Source organism: Lampetra fluviatilis, chromosome 2 (assembly GCF_964198595.1).
Source record: "Lampetra fluviatilis chromosome 2, kcLamFluv1.1, whole genome shotgun sequence".
In the NCBI taxonomy this organism is placed as follows: domain Eukaryota; kingdom Metazoa; phylum Chordata; class Hyperoartia; order Petromyzontiformes; family Petromyzontidae; genus Lampetra; species Lampetra fluviatilis.
This window is the reverse complement of record NC_136276.1, coordinates 21326702-21348256: the sequence shown is the minus strand read 5'-3', so window position 1 is coordinate 21348256 and position 21555 is coordinate 21326702. Positions and strand designations below refer to the sequence as shown.

At 50.3% G+C, this 21555-nt stretch overlaps 1 protein-coding gene across 6 annotated transcripts in view; it reads right to left on the bottom strand.

Moving 5' to 3' along the window:
- The window catches only part of LOC144944048 (E3 ubiquitin-protein ligase HECW2-like), a 210773-nt gene that overhangs the window by 49691 nt on the left and 139527 nt on the right, over nt 1-21555 (bottom strand). For all 6 annotated transcript variants that reach the window (XM_078872083.1, XM_078872109.1, XM_078872118.1 and 3 more), the window contains exons 9-13: nt 20959-21059; nt 18228-19735; nt 8768-8972; nt 5189-5293; nt 733-892 (exon numbers count right to left, since the gene is read on the bottom strand). In XM_078872083.1, coding sequence (XP_078728209.1) covers nt 733-892; nt 5189-5293; nt 8768-8972; nt 18228-19735; nt 20959-21059 — 2079 coding nt within the window. The remainder of the gene's footprint in view (nt 1-732; nt 893-5188; nt 5294-8767; nt 8973-18227; nt 19736-20958; nt 21060-21555) is intronic.

Below are 21555 nucleotides of genomic sequence, written 5' to 3'. Positions count from 1 at the left end.
TACCCCATAACCCTACCCCAACCCCATCCTTAAATACTCCCACCTTTACTCCTGTCACCATAACTACACCAGCACTTTTAATAACAACCCCACTACTCTTAATATCTCAACCATTATCATCTAACGTACAATTTTATAATTGTTGTAAAGCAACTTGGAATAATGCGCGATACGAATCTACATAAGATAAGAAGTCATGACCGGCACGGGGCATGAGGGGGTGGCTTGCCAGCACCGTACCCGGCCACCTTTGTCTCTCTATATGCCGATGTTAACACACCACGCCAAGTACTCGTTTAAGGCTGAGCTAACCGAGGCATAATTTTTCTCACGTGTTACTAGCTCATTTTGCGAATGTGAATGCACCCGTGCATGCGAGTGTGTGTGTATGTGTGTGGTAGTGTCGCGGTGAGCGCGCCATGCTACGAACCCGGCGACCCGACTTCAATTCCTGCTCACGGCCACGAACACAAGTGACGATTATCTGAACTGCTCCTGGGCCTCCTCCCCAAAGTCGACTCAGCCTCAAATGAGTACCTGGTGTGGTGTGTAAACATGGCCACTGGGGAGACAAAGGCGGCTGGGCGCAGTGCTGGCCACCCACCCCCTCGTGTGCCGTGCCGGCCTTCATAGGTGCTCGCTAACAGCCCTTGCCCCAACAGTCTGTTAAAGGCTATATGGGAAAAATCTTTGTCTTTGTTGTGTGTGCGCGCGTGCGTCTGCGCAGTGTACCGTCGGTTGAGCTGCTCCATCTGCTGCACGGCGTGGATGGAGTTGGATCGCTGCAGGACCTGCGGGGAGGAGGAGGCCGTGGGCCGCTGCCAGGTGGTCATGCGGTTCACGTGGTCCACGTAGAAGACACGGCCGTGGCTGTCGATGCGGGCCTCCCAGTCTACGGGGCGTCACACGTCAAGGGCGCTCGCTTGTGAGGAGCCCTCCACCACCCAACGGGAGTTCGACGGATTATCTTAATTTGATTCGGGAAACGACCAACAACTTTCGAGTAAGTTTTCACTGTCTCATTCCCACTGCCTGTCTAACTTGTTGCTTGTTATAATAATAGTAATAATGCGTTAGTTTATATATAGAGAGAGCGTCGTCGTTCATGCAAATTGCAGATAACAGTCACTGGGGAATCACAGACGAGCTGGAAGGTAGCAGCAGCCAGGCGGCAAGGTGACCCCAACAATTGCCCAAGCTCTACTGTCCTCGATATATGAAGATGTTTCCATCCAATTCGTGAGTACTTCATTCATTCATTTGAATTAACCTGAAGGTAAATTTTTTATATATAATTTTCTAAAATCTTAAATAATGAATGCTTACGTGCTACTTTAAATGCATGTATCGTGGACGTAAACATCTCTTTAATTCAACGAAACAACAAGTCACGACATGTCAGAGTCAAACGTTCGCCATAAATGATAGCCCAACAAAGGAACTTATCACGTGGAAATGTCTAGCAGTCAAATACTCTAAACGCACGTTTCTAAATGTGGAGGGAAAAACCGGAGGGCCCAGAGAAAAATCCACGCGACCACGGAGGGAGAGAGAGACATACTCACTCCAAATATACAGACATCAGGGTCGGGATTGAACCCACGACCTCCTGTATACCAGGCGAAGAAGTGAACATCTCGCCACCTTGGCGCCCTGATATCTGTGTTGTATTTTTATGTATCAATGAACAAGCGTCGCATGTGTTTTCTGATTGATGTAGGTCCCTGTTTAAAAAAACTTTACATTTTTGGACCACCCACCTTGGGTAATTTCTACATCCACCATCATCATCACCCCGCCTCCCCCCACTTCATTAGAGATGCATATTTGGATATACTGTACTCACGTAAAATACTGAATATATATATTTTTTTTAAATACTCGGCTGAATCTAAGATAAAACAAATTCTGAGTGCAACGCAATTATCAATGAATATTCTTTGAACGTAAGGGATATCTCAAAGGCTGCATTTCAACTGTGCTTGTTTACATGCGATTTAAATAAAGTGCCAGCAGCTGGCATGGTTGCACATGCTTGGCTAGAGGCTGGGAGCTGATTAGGGTGGCTATGTTATTCCTCTTATCAGCAGCTCACTGCCAGGCCAGTTTGCAGACTCAGTAGTTGCATATCTGCCGCTGCTGCTGTTGCTGCTGTTGCTGCTGCTGTTGTTGCTGCTGCTGCTGTTGTTGTTGCTGCGCATAATATCCGCAAACAACTGACAAAGCACGCAGCTGATATTGCCTACACGGTGAAGTCACCTGCCAGAGTTAGACACCCTGCCCGTAGCATAAACATAAAAAAAATTGCCTGCAAATAAATTCTCAATAAATGAGACACCTCCACGTCTGCCCCCGATTGGCTCAGTCTCAAATGGGTTCTCACCTTTTAATTAAACTAAAAGAACTGCCACCCCCCCCTCTATACCACGGGCCACAATTAGCACCGTCCTTTGCTCGAGAGAGACGACGGGTGGTACCTAAGCAACAGAAGTATGTGACTGTACAGCAAACAGCAGGCAAAGGATAGGAAGCAATCGATGGAAGCTGTAGAGATTCTATCCAAAGCCGTAATTATAATATATGTTGGGGGGGATACATCCCCCCAATATTGAAATATGCTCAAAATATCCCCCCCAATATATTGCTATAAAATAGATTTCTGTTCATATGATTGTGGTTATTGTTGTACTTTATTAATCCCTAATCTCTGCCATCACATACAATGAAACATGAAAAGGTAAAAAAGAAAAAACAGAGCAATGTAATACAATAAACTATTAGACATTATTGTAAAAAATAACTAAAAAGTCCATCGTTTGTGTTAGTGAATTTTTAAAATATTTTAGGCAGGAAATGGCAGGAAATTCATTTTCAAATGGAGATTTTTTTTTTCTGGATTGGGACCCCCAGACCCTCTGTAAGATTTGGTCCCCCCCAATGTTGACTCCATGGCTACGGCCTTGATTCTATCCACTATGCGCCTTGGCCACGAGGAGGCTGCTTGGGGGCCAATCCACTTGTTCCATCGGTTGTCAGACCAGCAAACGATGGCATGTCTTTTTTGTGGACCTATTCACAAGCAATCTTACCTTACTTAAATTTATACAGCGCCTTCGCCAAGACGCTGAACGAAGAATTAACTGCTGTTTGTACGGCAGAATAGTGTGATGAGACGAATATGATGATGCGTGAAATCAACGATGATGAGAGTGACAGTGAGCGGTAAATGACGAGCGAGTGTGATGGATGGGTAGGAAAGTTTGGAAAAGAGGGACGTAGTTATTAATGGGCAAGGGAGGGGGAAGAGGAGTTGGCGTGAGCAAGGGAAAGTAGGTGAGCTTTAAGGAAAAAACTAAAAAAGGACAGTGCGGGTGATTGTTAGATGCATAGCTATTATTAGCTATATTTTAGTTTACCAAGTAAGGCCCACTGAGCTATATAGCTCTTTCTCAGAAGTAACCTGGCCACAGATAATTGCCCAAAGAAGTGGCTTTTCACGTGGAAATGTATAGCAGCTAAATACTCTAAATGCATGTTTCTAAATGGAGGGAAAAACCAGAGGACCCGGAGAAAAATCTACGCCACCACAGGGAGAACATGCCAACTCCAAATATACAGCAGGCGTTAGGGTTGGGGATCGAACCCACAACCTCCTGAATACCAGGCGAGGTAGTTAACTTCTCACCACCGTGGCGCACCCCACAGTGGCAGCTTGTTACAGTGTAGCGGGGCCAGAAGCGAGAAAGAACGGAATCGTGATTGAGCACACGGAGAGGGGGGGGGGAGGTAATGATTAAGCAGCAACTTTCTCAGTGGTATCCTCCCGCTTGATAACTGCTGGCGTGAAAGCGCACTCCTCTTCACACACGTCCACATCTCGGCTCGTTCCTGACTTCGCATCTCGGCGCTCCACCATAGTCACAAGCAAAGGGTGTTGTTGTTTTTTGTACTTTACTCAGAAGTGGGTTGCCTCAAGAAATTACGATGTAAATGTTCTCAAAGCTAACTGTACCGTGAATCTAAAACTAAAATCACGTGGGCATTGTGATGTGACTGGCCTCTTATCCAGCCGGTATATAATACGTGGTTAATGATCGGGATTTCATTATTTAGCATATGCTCATTACATTTCAGCCATTTACCAGCACACATTGAACACCGTGTTATTTGCCCTACGTATAATAAACATCTTCATTAAAAGACCTAAACGCAATTCACCGAGCCCCAATTAATTACCTACTCTTGAGAAATAATAAATGTATTCCTCGATATGGCAAAACATCTCCCGAGTGATAAACATGCCCACTTCCTTCTACGATGACACACGGAGTCGGGGTTACGCATTCGGTCCAGTCCTGCAGACCTTTGTCCTTTTCTCCGAGATGGACAACGGCCTTTCTCTAATTGGGTATAATTTAATCATGTGCTGCATTAATTGGAGACAAGCAGCTAAAACAATCCGTAGCCTCAAAGTGCACCTAGCCTGCCACAAACACAGTGGGGTTACATGTCACTTCCGTTTGTATGTTGAACTTATTTCGCACCGTACGTAGCCAACCGTGCTAATCGGAGGCACTTAGTGGTGAATGGCAACCGCTGTTGTTGTGTGCATGTCTTTGGGGAGTGGTAGTGCAGTGGTTAGCGCACTGCGTGAGTTTGATTACCGCTAACATTGGTGAACTATATCTGAACTGGTTCTGGGTCTCCCCGAACCTTTCATGAGGACCTGGTGTCGTGCTGGCCACCCACTCCATCGTGCACCATTGCCGGCCTTCATCGGTGCTACTCGCAAACAGCACTTTCCCCTACAGCCTGTTAAATGGGGTCTGCGTGTGTGATTATGTGTGTGCGTGCGTGGGGAGAAGTAGTGTAGCGCGGTTAGCACACTGCACTACAAACCCAGCTACCCCAGTTCGATTCCCGCTCACGGCCAACACCAGTGACGATTATCTGAACCGGTCCTGGGCCTCCCCTACATCGACTCAGGCTCACCTGAGTGCCTGGTGTGATGTATAAACACATCACCACTAGGGAGATAAAGGCGGCTGGGCGTGTTGCTGGCCACCCACCCCATCGTGTGCCATTCTGGCCTTCATAGGTGCTGCTCTTGAACAGCACTTGCCCCAACGGTCTGTTGAGGCTAAACGGTGGGGGGGGGGGGGGTTGTCTTTGTGGGTGCGTGACTTACTGGCCGGCAGGGGCTCGTCCACACGCTGGTAGCGGCTCATGTCCTGCCGGATGGAGGGCAGCTGGCACAGGGGCGGGTGGCTGCTCTCCCGTGAGGGAGGCTCATCTGCGGGAGAGGGCAAGGGAAGCTGTCGGCGACATGCCAGCTCTGGCAGCAGATGTCGAGGTTCATTCAGCAGCACGAGATTATTGGCGCCGAGCGAAAACCAGACACTAAACATGGAAAATCATTTATTTAAGCATACGCTTTGGTTATTTCGGTAAAGTCACGTAGGTAGAAAAGAAAAAAAGAAAATACATATATTATATCACGACGTTTCGATCGCAACACAAGTGATTGTCTTCAGGCGGAAAAAATAATCCAGCAGTAGAACTGCTGAACCAGGAAGAACACAGCGAGAGAGCTGCTACAACAACAAGAGGTTATATATGTTGGCCAAGGGCAAGCAGGCGGGGTCCGAGCTGGAAAGGAGTCCCATCCCCGCACGCAAGCACATCAGTTGTGTTAATGGGGGAGATTAGGGAGAGAGAGATTATGGAGAGAGATTAGCATGTCAAAGTAAATGAGCTTCCATCGTCGCATAACAGCACCCTCGCCGCATAACAGCACCGTCGCCACATATGCGTACAGCAGCAGTGTTCATGGGAGATTAGCACTATGTTGATGGGAGAGATTAGGCAGAGAGATTAGGGAGATTGGCAAGTTAATGTCATGTCTATGTGTAACACATGCTGCGGCGCTGCCAACTGCGCTGTCAGAGGCAAGCGCGTCAACGCAAGGGAACCACCGCAACGGTGGTCGCGCCAGTGAGACACACAGCCAGAACCATCGATACATCGAGGCTATGGGAGCAGAGGTAGCCATGTTAGTGAGACCCCAGCCCGTTAATGCAGAGGCACCCAACTGGGCAATGCAACTCAGAGAGTCGGAGATAACAGCCAAACGGCAGGGAAGAATGGAAGCACCACAGCAAGTTACGACTTTGCTTGGTTAATAACGTCCTTTCAGTGATTGCTCAGCCTATACGCATCTTCTCGGTTGAAATTGTCTGTGTTTATATATCTGGATGGCTTCATGGACAAATCTTTTATGGTAGCCCGAAGGTTTGCAGAGTACTTTGGTTTCGGAAAAAACAATATCGCGCGAGCCCACTGCGTCAGGGATATTGGTTCTGTCGTGTTTCAAATCTGCCTGGTGTTCGCAAACACGGTCCGAGACATGTCGTTTCGTTTCCCCAATGTAACTGCTGCCGCAGATACAACTTAGTTTGTAGACACCAGGGTGTTGCATTTCAGGAATGACATCCTTCACAGATGGGATCAAATCACAGATTTTGTGTACTGTATTGAATCGGACCTGGATCTTGTGTTTGTTTAAGATTTTGGAAATGTTTTTGGTAGCACCTGCTATGTATGATAACATGATGGTTTTGATTGGGTCCTCAGATGGTTGTCTCCCCATGGTTGTGGATACAGCTTTGCGGATTGTGCGGTCTGAGTATCCATTCATCTTGAGGGCTTGGTGTATGTGCTCCAGTTCGCTGGATAGGTGGCGCTGGTCGGAGATGCAGCGGGCCCTATGATGTAGTGTTTTGATGAGGGAATTCTTCTGGGCCGGATGGTGGTGGGAGTCAGGCTTTAGATAGGAATCCATGTGGGTGGCTTTCCTGTAGATGGAAAATCCCAACGAGCCATCAGGCCTCTTCTCGATCAAAACATCCAGGAATGGTAGCTTGCCATCATTTTCCACTTCCATGGTGAATTTGATGGATGGGTGTATAGAATTGATGTGGTTGGGAAATTGGTTCAGTGGTGGCTGGCCATGTGGCCAGATGACGAAAGTGTCATCTACATATCTCTTCGACACCTCAAATGTAATTGCACTTAAGGAAAACTATTACGTTAGACCACTCGGCGTTTTCCTCATGGCAAGAGCAATCGGACACATGATCATCAATGATCAGGCTTGGGAAAACTGTTTCAAGTCATTCTTTTCTGCCAACCAGTTATATCCGTGATTCCCATAATCTGAGGATGCCGAAGATTCGCGATGCCACGCTTACCCGCAGAAACGATGGAACTTTCAGATGGTAATGATGACGAATAAACATAACCCAAGCACAACCGTAATGTCACGGTCACCGCGAGTTTAGCGTGCTGCCGCACGTCCCACTGTGCCTCCAACTGCAACGCCCATGCATCCCCGACACGTACATATCATATGACTCAGTGCGAACATCCTGTGCTAAAAATATGAAAAAACATAAACAGGGACGATGTTGCCCTGCGAAGCTACAATGTCACGCAGGCACGAGCGTTTGTTCGCGTTATCTCCTCCAGATACGTCGTCGTTGACAAAGATAACAACCACAGCGACTGGGTGTGGTGGGGTATGCCTGTTATGCAAGGGTTGGCGGATCACGTAGATTTGTCAAACCCTTAAAAACACACTGGCCCAGGGAAGTGCTTTGTTTGTGTTGAACGGATGCTGCCAGTCTCACGGCTTCAGGACATGAGACAAAGATTGACCTCTTTTCGTCTTACAGACGGTTGGGCGGGTCAATAGATTTAGTGAGCAACTATGTAGGAAAACAGCTACAATTGACTGGGCCAGCACTGTGCACAGCGGTGTTTTGTCATCTGAGCGATGGTGAAGGTCGCTGAGCTTGAGGCTGACCTGCTTCTCATGCCATGGCCTTATGCGGTAGCTGAGCATTGTGGGTCACTTCACGCAACCATCAGCAACTCATCCCTTTATATATATGGATGGATGCGGCAGAATATACTTAGAATCCCGTTTTTTGGAGGAAAGAATTTATGGATCACGTAGATTCGTAAACTTCCCACACCAGGGGCAGTCACACGGCTCAGGTGGGCCGCTTGTATGTATGTTTGTATGTTGAATTTCTTTCGCACTGTACATCGCCACTTGTGCTAATCGGAAGTGCGGGGGAATGACAACAAACACAATAAGCAGTCCTTAAAGAAATTCGTTTTTGATATAGATTTTAAAGTGCATCGCTTCAGTGGCTTCCTGGAGCAGAGGTTCGTGGTTCGAGACTGGTGTCCACCCTGGTTAACACCGCGGGTCTATTAACCGTAAAAAAATACCACGCGCCATCGTATTCACAGTGGAGGTTAAATATCCTCCATTGGAAATGAGTAGGCCGTTGCGTGCCAGTGCCATTTGTGTAATACAAAACCCCCATAAATTACTTAATTAGAATTACACAGCAGCAGCAGTAGCAGCAAGCAACATTGCCATCTATTGTGAAAACGTGGCAGAAAACCCTCCAGAGGAGCACCAGACGGTCAGCGGCACACACACACACACGCACACACACACACAAGCACACGCACACACACGCACACACACACACACACGCACACACACGCACACACACACGCACACACACACACGCACACACACACACGCACACACATACACACACACACGCACACACACACACGCACACACGCGCACACACACACGCGCACACACACACACACTCGCACACACACATACACACACGCACACACACGCACACACACGCACAAGGGAGAAACCGCGGCGGCGCACCTGCGGAGGGACACGCGGCGGCTGGCAAAGCCCTGGCCACCTCGTCGGCCTCCGCCTCCTGGGTCGCCGCCTGCAGGCTGTGGCGCCGCTGCCAGATCGCCTCCTCGGTGTCCGGGCCTCGGCCGTCGGCCTCGCCGCGCTCCGGGACTCCGGCCGCGGTCGCCATCCCTCCGCACGCGCCGCAGCACGCTCGGCCGCTCGTGCCCTGGTCCCCACGCACAGCGAACGAGCGCGCGCGCGTCGAAGCCCTGCGTCACGGCCCGCGAGTGCGCACGCCGCGAGTGTGCGCTCGTGCACGCCACGGGGGAGACTGCATGCATGGTGCTGGGCGTCAAGAGGAGAGGTGGTACAGGAGGAACCACCCAGCCGGCCACAACCGCAACTACTCAGAAGTCGCATTTAGCCGGACCGCGTTGGCTGATCAAATTGTTTTCCTGAAATGTTTTCGAAATGTTATGGAATTATTTGTGAACTGCGTTCCTGAGAATGTGTAATGTATAATATAATTTACTAGACCACGTTGCATGTACAATGTGGAAAACGTTGCTGAAGTGTATGAACCCTTTCCCGTTCCGATGACGTACGTGTAAAGCTTCAAAACAAAACCGGAAGAAAAGCTGAAGTTACTTTATTGGCACCGAGGCTCCCAAAAGGCCACGCGGTGGAGGGCGTGTGGCACAATTTGCCGCCAGCTATCATAGAGTGCGGTCGTGTCACTACAGTTCTCTGCAATGAGTACAAAGTCATTTAAAAAAAAAAACGGTGCTATGCCTCTCTAAATAAAATTAATGCTCGCCACTTGCACGTTCCATGATTTAGAGGTGAACGAGACCCACCCTGCAACTTGCAGACATCTCGGAACGAGAAAGAGTTCAATGTACTTCTGGTAGTACACAAGTCGGGGTGGTAGAGGCTGGCTGGGAGGGGTGATAGGGGAGGAGTATAAATTTCGATCTAAAGCTTTCGTGACTGCAGGGATTCATCTTCTTGGTTCTTTCGGTAAAGACACGTAAAAAGGAAATAATAAAATAATAAAAATAAAACATCATAAAATAATTCTCACAACGTTTCGGCCACAACGCAAGCAGCCGTCCTCAGGTGAAGAACAGGTCTGTCGGAAAGACAGCGTCTGAATGACAGACCTGTTCTTCACCTGAGGACGGCTGCTGTCGGAAAGACAGCGTCTGAATGACAGACCTGTTCTTCACCTGAGGACGGCTGCTTGTGTTGTGGCCGAAACGTTGTGAGAATTATTTTATTATGTTGTATTTTTATTATTTTATTATTTCCCTTCTACGTGACTTTACCGAAAGAACCAAGAAGAGGGGAGGAGTAGTTGAGGAAATGGGAGAACCCTCAAACCAAACGATATAATTACCATACAGCACAGTACACAGCAAATACAAAGATTCCCAGTGCAGCCTTAACAGACCGTTTGGGCAAGTGCTGTTAGCGAGCACCTACGAAGGCTGGCACGGCGCACCAGGGGGTAGGTGGCCAGCACCATTCCTGGCTGCCTTTATATCCCGAGTGACGATGTTTACCCACCGCACCAGGTACTCATTGGAGGCTGAGTCGACCTAGGGTACCGGTTCAGATAATCGTCACTTGGTATTGACCGTGAGTGGGAATCGAACTCGGGTCACCGGGTTCATTGTGCAGCGCGGTAACCGTTACACCACCGCTCAGGCACACACACCCATACACTTCACATACTCATACAGCCTTACATATACCTACACATACGCAGACACAGAGCTTGTACGTAGCAATTACTACCTGCCTTCTGCCAAAGCCGCATACTCCTGCGAATATGAACAGGATCCAAGAGCCACAGCAGACGAGTCAAACGACAAGCAATGCAGGAACCTGGAGACCTGAAGTCACAACAAATACTTACAGCACTTTTGCAATGAGCACAAACACAAAGACAAACATCCCCCATAAATAGCCTAACAGAATGTTGGGGCAAGTGCTGTTAGCGAGCAGCACCCTATGATCAATCAACAAAATCAAACTTGATTTAATACAGCGCCCTTCACCAATTTAATTGTCAGAGTGCTTCAAATGTAAACATAAACATTATATCATTAAAATTTTAGATACACAAAATAGTAAAAAGTACACGCAGTTCCGAATATGTAAGAGAAAAGATAAAATAGTCTTTAGCCTGATTTAAAAAAAACGCTATACCTTCCAAATATCAGATGTTCGTTTTGTACTCAACTTGAACACAAAGTCGACCTGCACGCTGCACCATTAACACACTACATGCTGTGTCATGAACACCCTACATGCTGTGTCATGAACACCCTACATGCTGCACAATGAACACTCCGGTCAAACACCCTGCACAATGAACACCCTACACGCTTGCGCCATGAACACCCTACACACTGCACCATGAACACCCTACACACTGCACCATGAACACCCTACACACTGCACCATGAACACCCTAAACACTGCATCATGAACACCCTACACGCTGCACCATGAACACCCTACACACTGCACCATGAACACCCTACACACTGCACAATGAACACCCTACACACTGCACCATGAACATCCTACACACTGCACCATGAACACCCTACACACTGCACCATGAACACCCTACACACTGCACCATGAACACCCTACACACTGCATCATGAACACCCTACACACTGCACCATGAACACCCTACACACTGCATCATGAACACCCTACACACTGCACCATGAACACCATACACACTGTAACATGATCACCCCACACGCTGCACCATGAACACCCTACACACTGCACCATGAACACCCTACACACTGCATCATGAACACCCTACACGCTGCACCATGAACACCCTACACACTGTAACATGATCACCCCACACGCTGCACCATGAACACCCTACACACTGCACAATGAACACCCTACACACTGCACCATGAACACCCTACACCCTGCACCATGAACACCCTACACACTGCACCATGAACACCCTACACACTGGACCATGAACACCCTACACACTGGACCATGAACACCCTACACACTGTACCATGAAAACACCGGTCAAACACCCTGCACAATGAACACCCTACACACTGCACCATGAACACCCTACACACTACACCATGAACACCCTCCACGCTGCACCATGAACACCCTACACACTACACCATGAACACTCAACACAATACACCATGAACACCCTACACACTGCACCATGAACACCCTCCACGCTGCACCATGAACACCCTACACACTACACCATGAACACTCTACACACCACACCAGGAACACCCTACACACTGCACCATGAACACCCTACACGCTGCACCATGAACACTCTACACACTGCACCATGAACACCCTACACACTGCACCATGAACACCCTACACACTGCACCATGAACACCCTACACGCTGCACCATGAACACACTGCACGCTGCACCATGAACACACTGCACACTGCACCATGAACACCCTACACACTACACCATGAACACCCTACACACTGCACCATGAACATCCTACACACTGCACCATGAACACCCTACACGCTGCACCATGAACACCCTACACACTGCACCATGAACATCCTACACACTGCACCATGAACACCCTACACACTGCACCATGAACACCCTACACGCTGCACCATGAACACCCTACACACTGCAACATGAACATCCTACACACTGCACCATGAACACCCTACACACTACACCATGAACACCCTACACACTGCACCATGAACACCCTAAATGCTGCACCATGAACACCCTACACACTGCACCATGAACACCCTACACGCTGCACCATGAACACCCTACACGCTGCACCATGAACACCCTACACACTGCACCATGAACACCCTACACACTACACCATGAACACCCTACACACTGCACCATGAACACCCTACACACTGTACCATGAACACACTATACACTGCACCATGAACACTCTACACACTGTTCCATGAACACCCTATACACAGCACCATGAACACCCTACACACTGCACCATGAACGCCCTACACACTGCACCATGAACACCCTACACACTGCACCATGAACACCCTACACACTGCACCATGAACACCCTACACACTGCACCATGAACACCCTATACACAGCACCATGAACACCCTATACACTGCACCATGAACACCCTACACGCTGCACCATGAACACCCTACACACTGTACCATGAACACCCTACACACTGCACCATGAACACCCTACACACTGCACCATGAACACCCTACACACTGCACCATGAACACCCTACACACTGTACCATGAACACCCTATACACTGCACCATGAACACCCTATACACTGCACCATGAACACCCTACACGCTGCACCATGAACACCCTACACACTGTACCATGAACACCCTACACACTGCACCATGAACATCCTACACACTGCACCATGAACACCCTACACACTGCACCATGAACACCCTACACACTGCACCATGAACACCCTACACGCTGCACCATGAACACCCTACACACTGCACCATGAACATCCTACACACTGTACCATGAACACCCTACACACTGCACCATGAACACCCTACACACTGCACCATGAACACCCTACACACTGCATCACGAACACCCTACACGCTACACCATGAACACCCTACACACTGCACCATGAACACCCTACACGCTGCACCATGAACACCATGCACCATGAACACCCTACACACTGCACCATGAACACCCTACACACTGCACCATGAACACCCTACACACTGCATCACGAACACCCTACACACTGCACCATGAACACCCTACACACTGCACCATGAATACCCTACACGCTGCACCATGAACACCCTACACACTGCACCATGAACACCCTACACGCTACACCACGAACACCCTACACACTGCACCATGAACACCCTACACACTGCTCCATGAACACCCTACACACTGCACCATGAACACCCTACACACTGTACCATGAACACTCTACACACTGCACCATGAACACCCTACACACTGCACCATGAACACCCTACACGCTGCACCATGAACACACTGCACCATGAACACCCTACACACTACACCACGAACACCCTACACACTGCACCATGAACACCCTACACACTGCACCATGAACACCCTACACCCTGCACCATGAACACACTGCACCATGAACACCCTACATGCTGCACCACGAACACCCTACACACTGCACAATGAACACCCTACACGCTGCACCATGAACACCCTACACACTGCACAATGAACACCCTACACACTACACCATGAACACCCTACACACTACACCATGAACACCCTACACACTACACCACGAACACCCTACACGCTGCACCATGAACACCCTACACACTACACCATGAACACCCTACACACTGCACCACAAACACCCTACACGCTGCACCATGAACACCCTACACGCTACACCATGAACACCCTACACGCTGCACCATGAACACCCTACACACTGCACCATGAACACCCTACACACTACACCATGAACACCCTACACACTACACCATGAACACCCTACACACTGCACCATGAACACCCTACACACTGCACCATGAACACCCCCTACACGCTGCACCATGAACACCCTACACACTGCACCATGAACACCATGCACACTGCACCATGAACACCCTACACACTACACCCTGAACACCCTACACGCTGCACCATGAACACCCTACACACTGCACCATGAACACCCTACACACTACACCATGAACACCCTACACACTGCACTATGAACACCCCACACACCGCACCATGAACACTCGACTTGCTGCACCACGAACACCCCACAACACATAAGACCGGACTGAAAATCCTGACACTCGGACTACGAACCAACAACCCTCGGGGGGTACTGACGGTCGACCGGGCAGCACACGATGACTCCCGCCCACTACCCTGTCTCCGAAAGACCGGAGGACCTGGCGGAGTTGGGGGTCATGATACTGCAGCATTCCCAACTCACTTCACTTTGCTAGCCCTGGTGGTGAGTGCACGATCTACCATAAATAAGCACAATCGGTGGTGGTCTCTACGGTCATATAGAAAATGATAAACGAATGTCAAAAGTAATTAATTCGTGCACGATTGGTCCACTTACGTACCGTGAGCTTCATTGCAATGAAATGCAATCACAGGTTGACTAGCACCCCCATATGTGCCAGAATAACGTCTGTAATGTATTGTCTGTTTAAATTAAAATATGAAATAAATGTTATTTTACAGTTTTGTTCACCGTTTCCATGAGAAAAGTATGTTATTTTAACGATAGTATTTGATGTGTGGAGGAATTGATACATTTGAATTCCAGAATTATATTACAAGTGCCTAAAATTTTCATTTTTGACTTAAAACTTTCATCACTGCAGGAATTCATATTCGTGGTTCTTTCGGAAAAGTCACGTAGATAGAAAAAATGAAAAATAAATTAACAAACAAAAACACCGACTAAATAAAAATGGGAAAATGATGCTCTGAATATCATGTTTTTGAAACGAGTTTGTTATTTACGTGACTAAAGACTTGCAATGCACAGTACATTGCTGTTGCTACATTCACACTAAACGTCTTCGTTTGTTGCAATACAGACAAAAAATTAGGTTATATCATTAAGCAGTTCAGCTATTAAGTGAATTATTTTTCACCGAAAAGTATTTCCTCCTGCTAGTTAAAAAACCACAACGATAAAATATATCATAATTATAATAATCGTAAATTGGAAAAACACATTGACAAAGTACTTAAAATGCTTACCTACTGATCAATCAAGGACGAGTAATTATCAAAACATAAGAGCCTGGATAAAAAACCAAATAACCAACACGTGAACGTACAGCAGCCGCCACAGACGCCTTCCCCTTGGCTGCGCACGCCACCACGACCGGCCGCTCACGCTCCAAGCCCCCCGCCGCTCCCCGCGCGCCCGGCCCTACAGCGTCCTCCTCGGTGGCGGACGCCAAACCCGTGCAGGTGGTGTGCAGCATCATCATCATCATCACCACCATCCACACGGAGCGGAGCCGACAGCGACGCACGCGGTGCTGGCGACGCACGGCCCTTCTCTGAGTGCCGGCCAGCGGGAGGGGGAAGACGCCGACGACGCCGCCTCGTGTGCGCGCTCGCCGCGCTCGATCTGCGCGACGAGCGCCTTCCTGCCAACTTTTATTCCGCCTCGTGAGTGAGGGCGGTGGTGGGGGGTTTGGGGGAAAAAAAAATCTGCGAGCCCCAAGAGAACATTACGTCGGAATTGCATCTGCGAGCGCGCTTTGTTTATCCGCCGCACGCCGCCTTCTCCGCGACTTCCCATTTGAACGTAAACTCCGCTGATGTCGCTGCTGCACCTGCTGTCGCTTCCGCCTCGCTAGCTGCTGCACTGTCGACGTTCAACCTCCAAGGATCTGTGCCCATGTGGCTATGCACGTGGGCCGTAATCCCAACAGTTTCTTGCCCCCTTGGCTGCCAACCTCTGGGTGCCACTCCAAATGCCTGCCTCACACTTAACCGGGGCAGTGATGGCTATTCGCATGGCTGCCTGTAATCCAACATGGTGGAGGCGGTGAGGGTTAGTGGGTCACCGCACAATCGTTGTGGATCTCCCTTCCTGTGGGTGACAGGGAGCCATACCCTGGCTCTCCAGGAGAAGTAAAATGTGGACTACGTCTGTTTTACCTGTATGGGATACACTGTTGCCTCCTCCCATGTGTGGGTTTTCTCTGGATGCTCTGGTTAATGTCTTGCATACATACCTACACTCATTCATTTGGCTACTAACTACTCAATATATAGAGGATCGCAGAGCTCGGGGGGAGGATTTAGCGCCGGCTCACCACGCGGTTGACTTCGCCGCTTGCTTGTGGTTGCTCCTCGCGCCTCGGAGTCGTTCTCTCTCGACGAGGACGAGCGAACACTGTGGTGCGGTGTGTTACAATTTGACGTGACGATTGCTATAATAATGCATCATCTATTATCGCTTGAGCTCAAAAGTTCAACCGCTGCACGGCAGTGCACGTGACCAAAAAAGGCTCACAGTTCCACATCCCAGTGCTGAACCAAATAACCCGTTAATTACGCCGTTGGGATCGCCTATGGCAGCTACACCGCCTGCCTGCCGCAAAAACTTGGCAGCACCGTCCCGAAAAAGAATCTTGAGACTCAGTGAGGTTTACCTGGGTACACACATGCGATAATGCAAAAAATGTATAATAAATAATCATTTTGATTGATAAGGTGCCCTTAAAGAATGGATGTACCGAGCGCCAAGGTGTGTGCGCGTGTCTCACAGCTGTTCGCTTCGCTGCAGCGCCACAGACAGACACGCTTGTGGTTGCGCACGCGGCCTAATGTTTAGGAGGATTATATTTGAGCATTGAGTGTGCAGGGTAAACGATGAGCGGGACGGGCGTGGTGAGAGATGCAGTTGCATTGTTTGACGATGTGCTCAAATGTTGGGCGAGCTCTAATTGCGGGGAGTGTTCTCGCACGCGCGCTGCGTGTCACATTAAAATAGACCGTAAAGCCAAGGTACACAGCGAAGCTGTTTCTCTCACACTCGCACACACACGTGGCTTAATACGGATTTCTTTGGGGATGCGGGTGCGAGCAGAGATTACACCACGTTCTAACTTCACTGGGTGAATTTAATACGCCGGGGTTTGTATAGATGTATGTTGAACTCCTTTCGCAGCCAACCACGCTTACCGGAGGTGCTGGAAATTCAATGGGTTTATGAACTTCAACGCTCTTTGTAAAGGAAAGTACCCATTGAGTAATATGGTATTTGTATTTCTAAATTAAACTCTGCATACCATAGTGTAAAGCTGCTGCATACTAGGCAGGTTTTTACTCCAAACGTTCATCACCAACTTGACGCAGATCAACGGCTTAAAAATATCCAAGAGGACTGGCTCATGCACGTTTAACATCAATATTTCAAAGCATGAACCCGCTGCATTTAAGTGACACCACTCTCTTACATTAGCTCAGGATGTGATGCTTTCCACGTACCCTTCAAGCTTGCCAACGATTTCGTTGCAGTAAATTAAACTATTTCCATTTTACCAGGTAAGACCCACTGAGCTATAGAGCTTTCTTTCAGAAGTGGCCTGGCCACAAATGATAGCTCAACGAAGTGGCTCATCATGTGGAAATGTATAGCAGCCAAATACTCTACGCATGTGGAGGAAAAAAACGGACTCGGAAAGAAATCCACGCGACTTAGGGGAAAACATGCAAACTCCAAATATACAGCAGGCGTCAGGGTCGGGATCGAACCCACGACCTCCTGTATACCCAGCGAGGTAGTTAACATCTCACCACTGCGGCGCGCATCATCCTAGGCAAGCATGTGCGTACGTACGTACACGATAAGAGCAACTCGCGCGGGGCCGCTCTGAGGAGTGTGGAACTCGCCGCACGCCTCACCTGAGTCCTGCTCCCCTCGGCCGTCCCCTCTGTGGCCGCGTCAGCGGAGGCCTCGTCCTCATCCTGCGACGAGAAGGCGGTGCTCTCCGAGAGGCGGGCGCTGTCGAAGGACGACACGCACGTGGTGGTGCAGCTGTCCAGGGAGGAGACCCGCGTAGCAGAGCACGCCGGACACGGCGCATCGCCCCGGTTCCCGACTCCCTCCGGCGTCCGGCCTCCCGCCTCCACGTCCGACGCGGCCGCCTCCGCGAGGGGACTTCCCGCCCCACCCGCTTCGTGCTCCTCGGGGGCCTCCTCCTCTCGGGAGCCGCCCCCGTCCGAGACCACGCGGCCCGGGCTCGGTTCCGCTACGCTCTCGGTTCCCAACACGTTGCCGACGGCGACGTCCGGATCGGCCGTCCCGTCCAACGCCACCACGGCGGAGCCTCTCCGCTCCTCGGCGCCGTCTCCGCTCCCGAGCCTCTCCGCGGCGCTCCGCTCGGCTCCGGCGGGGCACTCTGGTCTCGCCTCGTCCCAATCCGGGCTTCGCTCGGGCCGCCGCACCCCAATAGGGCCCACTTCCTCGTCGTCGGCACCCGGCGCGGTCCTGTCGTCTTCCAACATTCGCTCCGCGCCGTCGGCCCCTTCCGATTCCGGGGACCCGTCGCGGACGCCGCCATTGCCGTCGTCCGGCCTGGCGCCATCTCCAACCGCGGCCGCGTGTTGGCCCCGGCGGTCATCGTCGCCGCCGCCGCTCTCGTCGTCGCCGTCGTCGCCGGCCGTGAGCCGCGTGGACGGCAGGCTGTAGAGCAGGCGGTGCAGCGCCACGTAGTGGGTGCGCGGGGTGGTCGGCTGGTGCGTCTCCAGCACCGAGGCCTCCACGCTCTCCAGCTCCGACACGACCAGCGACAAGGGCCGCATCTCCGCCGCGGGCCGAGCCTCCCCCAACGGGGAGAGCGACGAGCGGGCCCGCGCCCCCGCGTCCCCGGTCCGGTTCGACAGACCCTCGGGGAAGCCCGCCTCGCTCCTCACCAGATGGGGCACCCTCTGCTCGCCGGGGTGCGCACCGGGACTCTCGCAGTCCGAGTCGATGTAGAGGATCGTGTTCAGCCTGCTGTTTGTGGGGAAACTGCTGCTGAGGGCCACGGCGGGCGTCACGCGGTGGCCCTGGCGCTGAGCGACGGCCGCTGCCTGCCCCTCCACCAAGGAGTCCAGGTAGTCGTTGAGGGAGCCGTGTCTGTTGGCGGCCGCGGCGGCGGCCGACGCGGCGGCCGCGGCGGCCGCGTCCGCCTCCTCCGAGGCCCCTTCGCCGGCCCACGCAGCCACGCCGGCGTCCTCGGCGAACACGTCGTCGTGCGGGCGCGCTTCCTCCAGCCCCCTCTGCGTGGCGCCGTTAGCGTAGGACCTCTGGGTGGCTCCCAGGGTGCCGCCGCTCGTCTGGGTCTGCTCTTCGTCGTCCGAGGGGCTGGTCACGTCGCCGTTCATGGCTGACACGCCGATGTAGGCCCCCGCCGAGTCGGGGGATGCATCTGCACGGCACGGGGAATCGACTGAACAATTGAGCGGTTATTTTTTTTGGTTTGGTTTGTTTACATTAATTAGCAGGGGATATGGCCTCTTTTGGGTTTTGATGGGTTGGTGGAATTGATGGGCGGAGTTGTTGTTGTTGTTGTTCAAGAATAGCTCGATAACTAAAAGCGCCGCTGTCATTGGAGTGGAAGATTGAATACGTAACATGAAAACTTCTCTGTTAAGCGAGAAGTCACGACCAACGCCATCAACTCGGTGACCGGAAATCGGTCACCATTCTCCATAAACAGCAACAAGTTAAGCTGTAATTAAACCTCGTTGGTCGACCATGAAAATGCCATTTCATTTCACTGCCACCAAGTTTATCGAACTTTTTCAAGCATCCTGAACTTCTACAACAGACACATCGCAAGACAGACACAATCAATAACCATTAGCGCAGAAGAGGCTTACAACTCTATACCCTTTGCAGGATAATTACTTTTCTTGACTTACCGAGGAGCACATCTGATTTCCAAGCTACCCTGCTCCCAATGTGCACAACATTTAGATAGTGGTTTCAAATTATTCCTGCTTTGAAAGATTTACCATTGTAATATTATCACTGAACATTGTTTCGTGAAATTTATATTACAGTTAACTGAAATTATAAACGCATCTTCTTCGCTGCGGGTTTTGAGTATAGATGAATGTGCTTACTGGCTATGTGGGTTCGTAAACATTATGAGAGTCGCCGTGTTTTACTGTACTGCATTCATTTCATTTTACCAGGTAAGGCCCACCGAGCTATGTAGCTCTTTTTCAGAAGCGACCTGGCCACAAATGATAGTTCAACGAAGTGGGTTTATCACGTGGAAATTCAAAGCAGCCAAATACTCTAATCACATGTTTATAAATGTGGAGGGAAAGTCTGGAGGACCCAGAGAAAAATCCACGCGACCACGGGGATAACATGCAAACTCCAAACATGCAGCAGGCATCAGGGTTGGAATCGAACCCATGTCCTCCTTCATACCAGGCGAGATGTTAACTATCTCGCTTGGTATACATTTAGAAACACGCGTTTCGAGTATTTGGCTGCTGTAATCGTCCACATAAGGCCACTTCATCGGCGCGATCATTTGTGGCCAGGTTGCTTCTGAAAAAGATCTACATAGCTCAGTGGGCCTTACCTGGTAAAATGTTAAATAGTTGAGTAAAAATAGTGGTAAAGATGCGGCACCTGGGTGCATGGAGGAAGTGATCTCGAAGCGGAACTGCAGCTGGCCGCTCACGTGGTCGGTGGGCATCCTTCGCGTCAGATTGTAGCTCAGCACCTGATCACTGCAAAGACAAAGACCCCCGCCCCCCCCCCCCCCCCGTAGAGTTTAAAACTACTGTAGGGGCAAGTTTTGTTAGCGAGCACCTATGAAGGCCGGCATGGCACACGAGGAGGTGGGTGGCCAGCACCACGACCGACCTCCTTTGTCTCCCCAGTGGCGATGTTTACACACCGCACGAGGTACTCATTTGAGGCCGAGTCGACCTAGGGGATGCCCAGAACCGGTTCAGACAAAAAGAAGCCCAGCTGTTGATGGTCGACTTCATCTTCAGGGCTTTGTACAATGGGGGATTCTGGAACCGGAGCCCTGACAGTAACCGTGTTTCATCAGTGCTTGCCCAGACAACGTGTGCCAGTAACAACAGGCGCAAGCCAGTGACGAATTAATGTAAGCAGCGTGATAATCACGGGGTGTGTAACGTGTCAACATCACGCAAATGACAGAGGCGTCAAATTGTACGCATGATAATATAATCCGTTAGTGCTAATAGATACGGA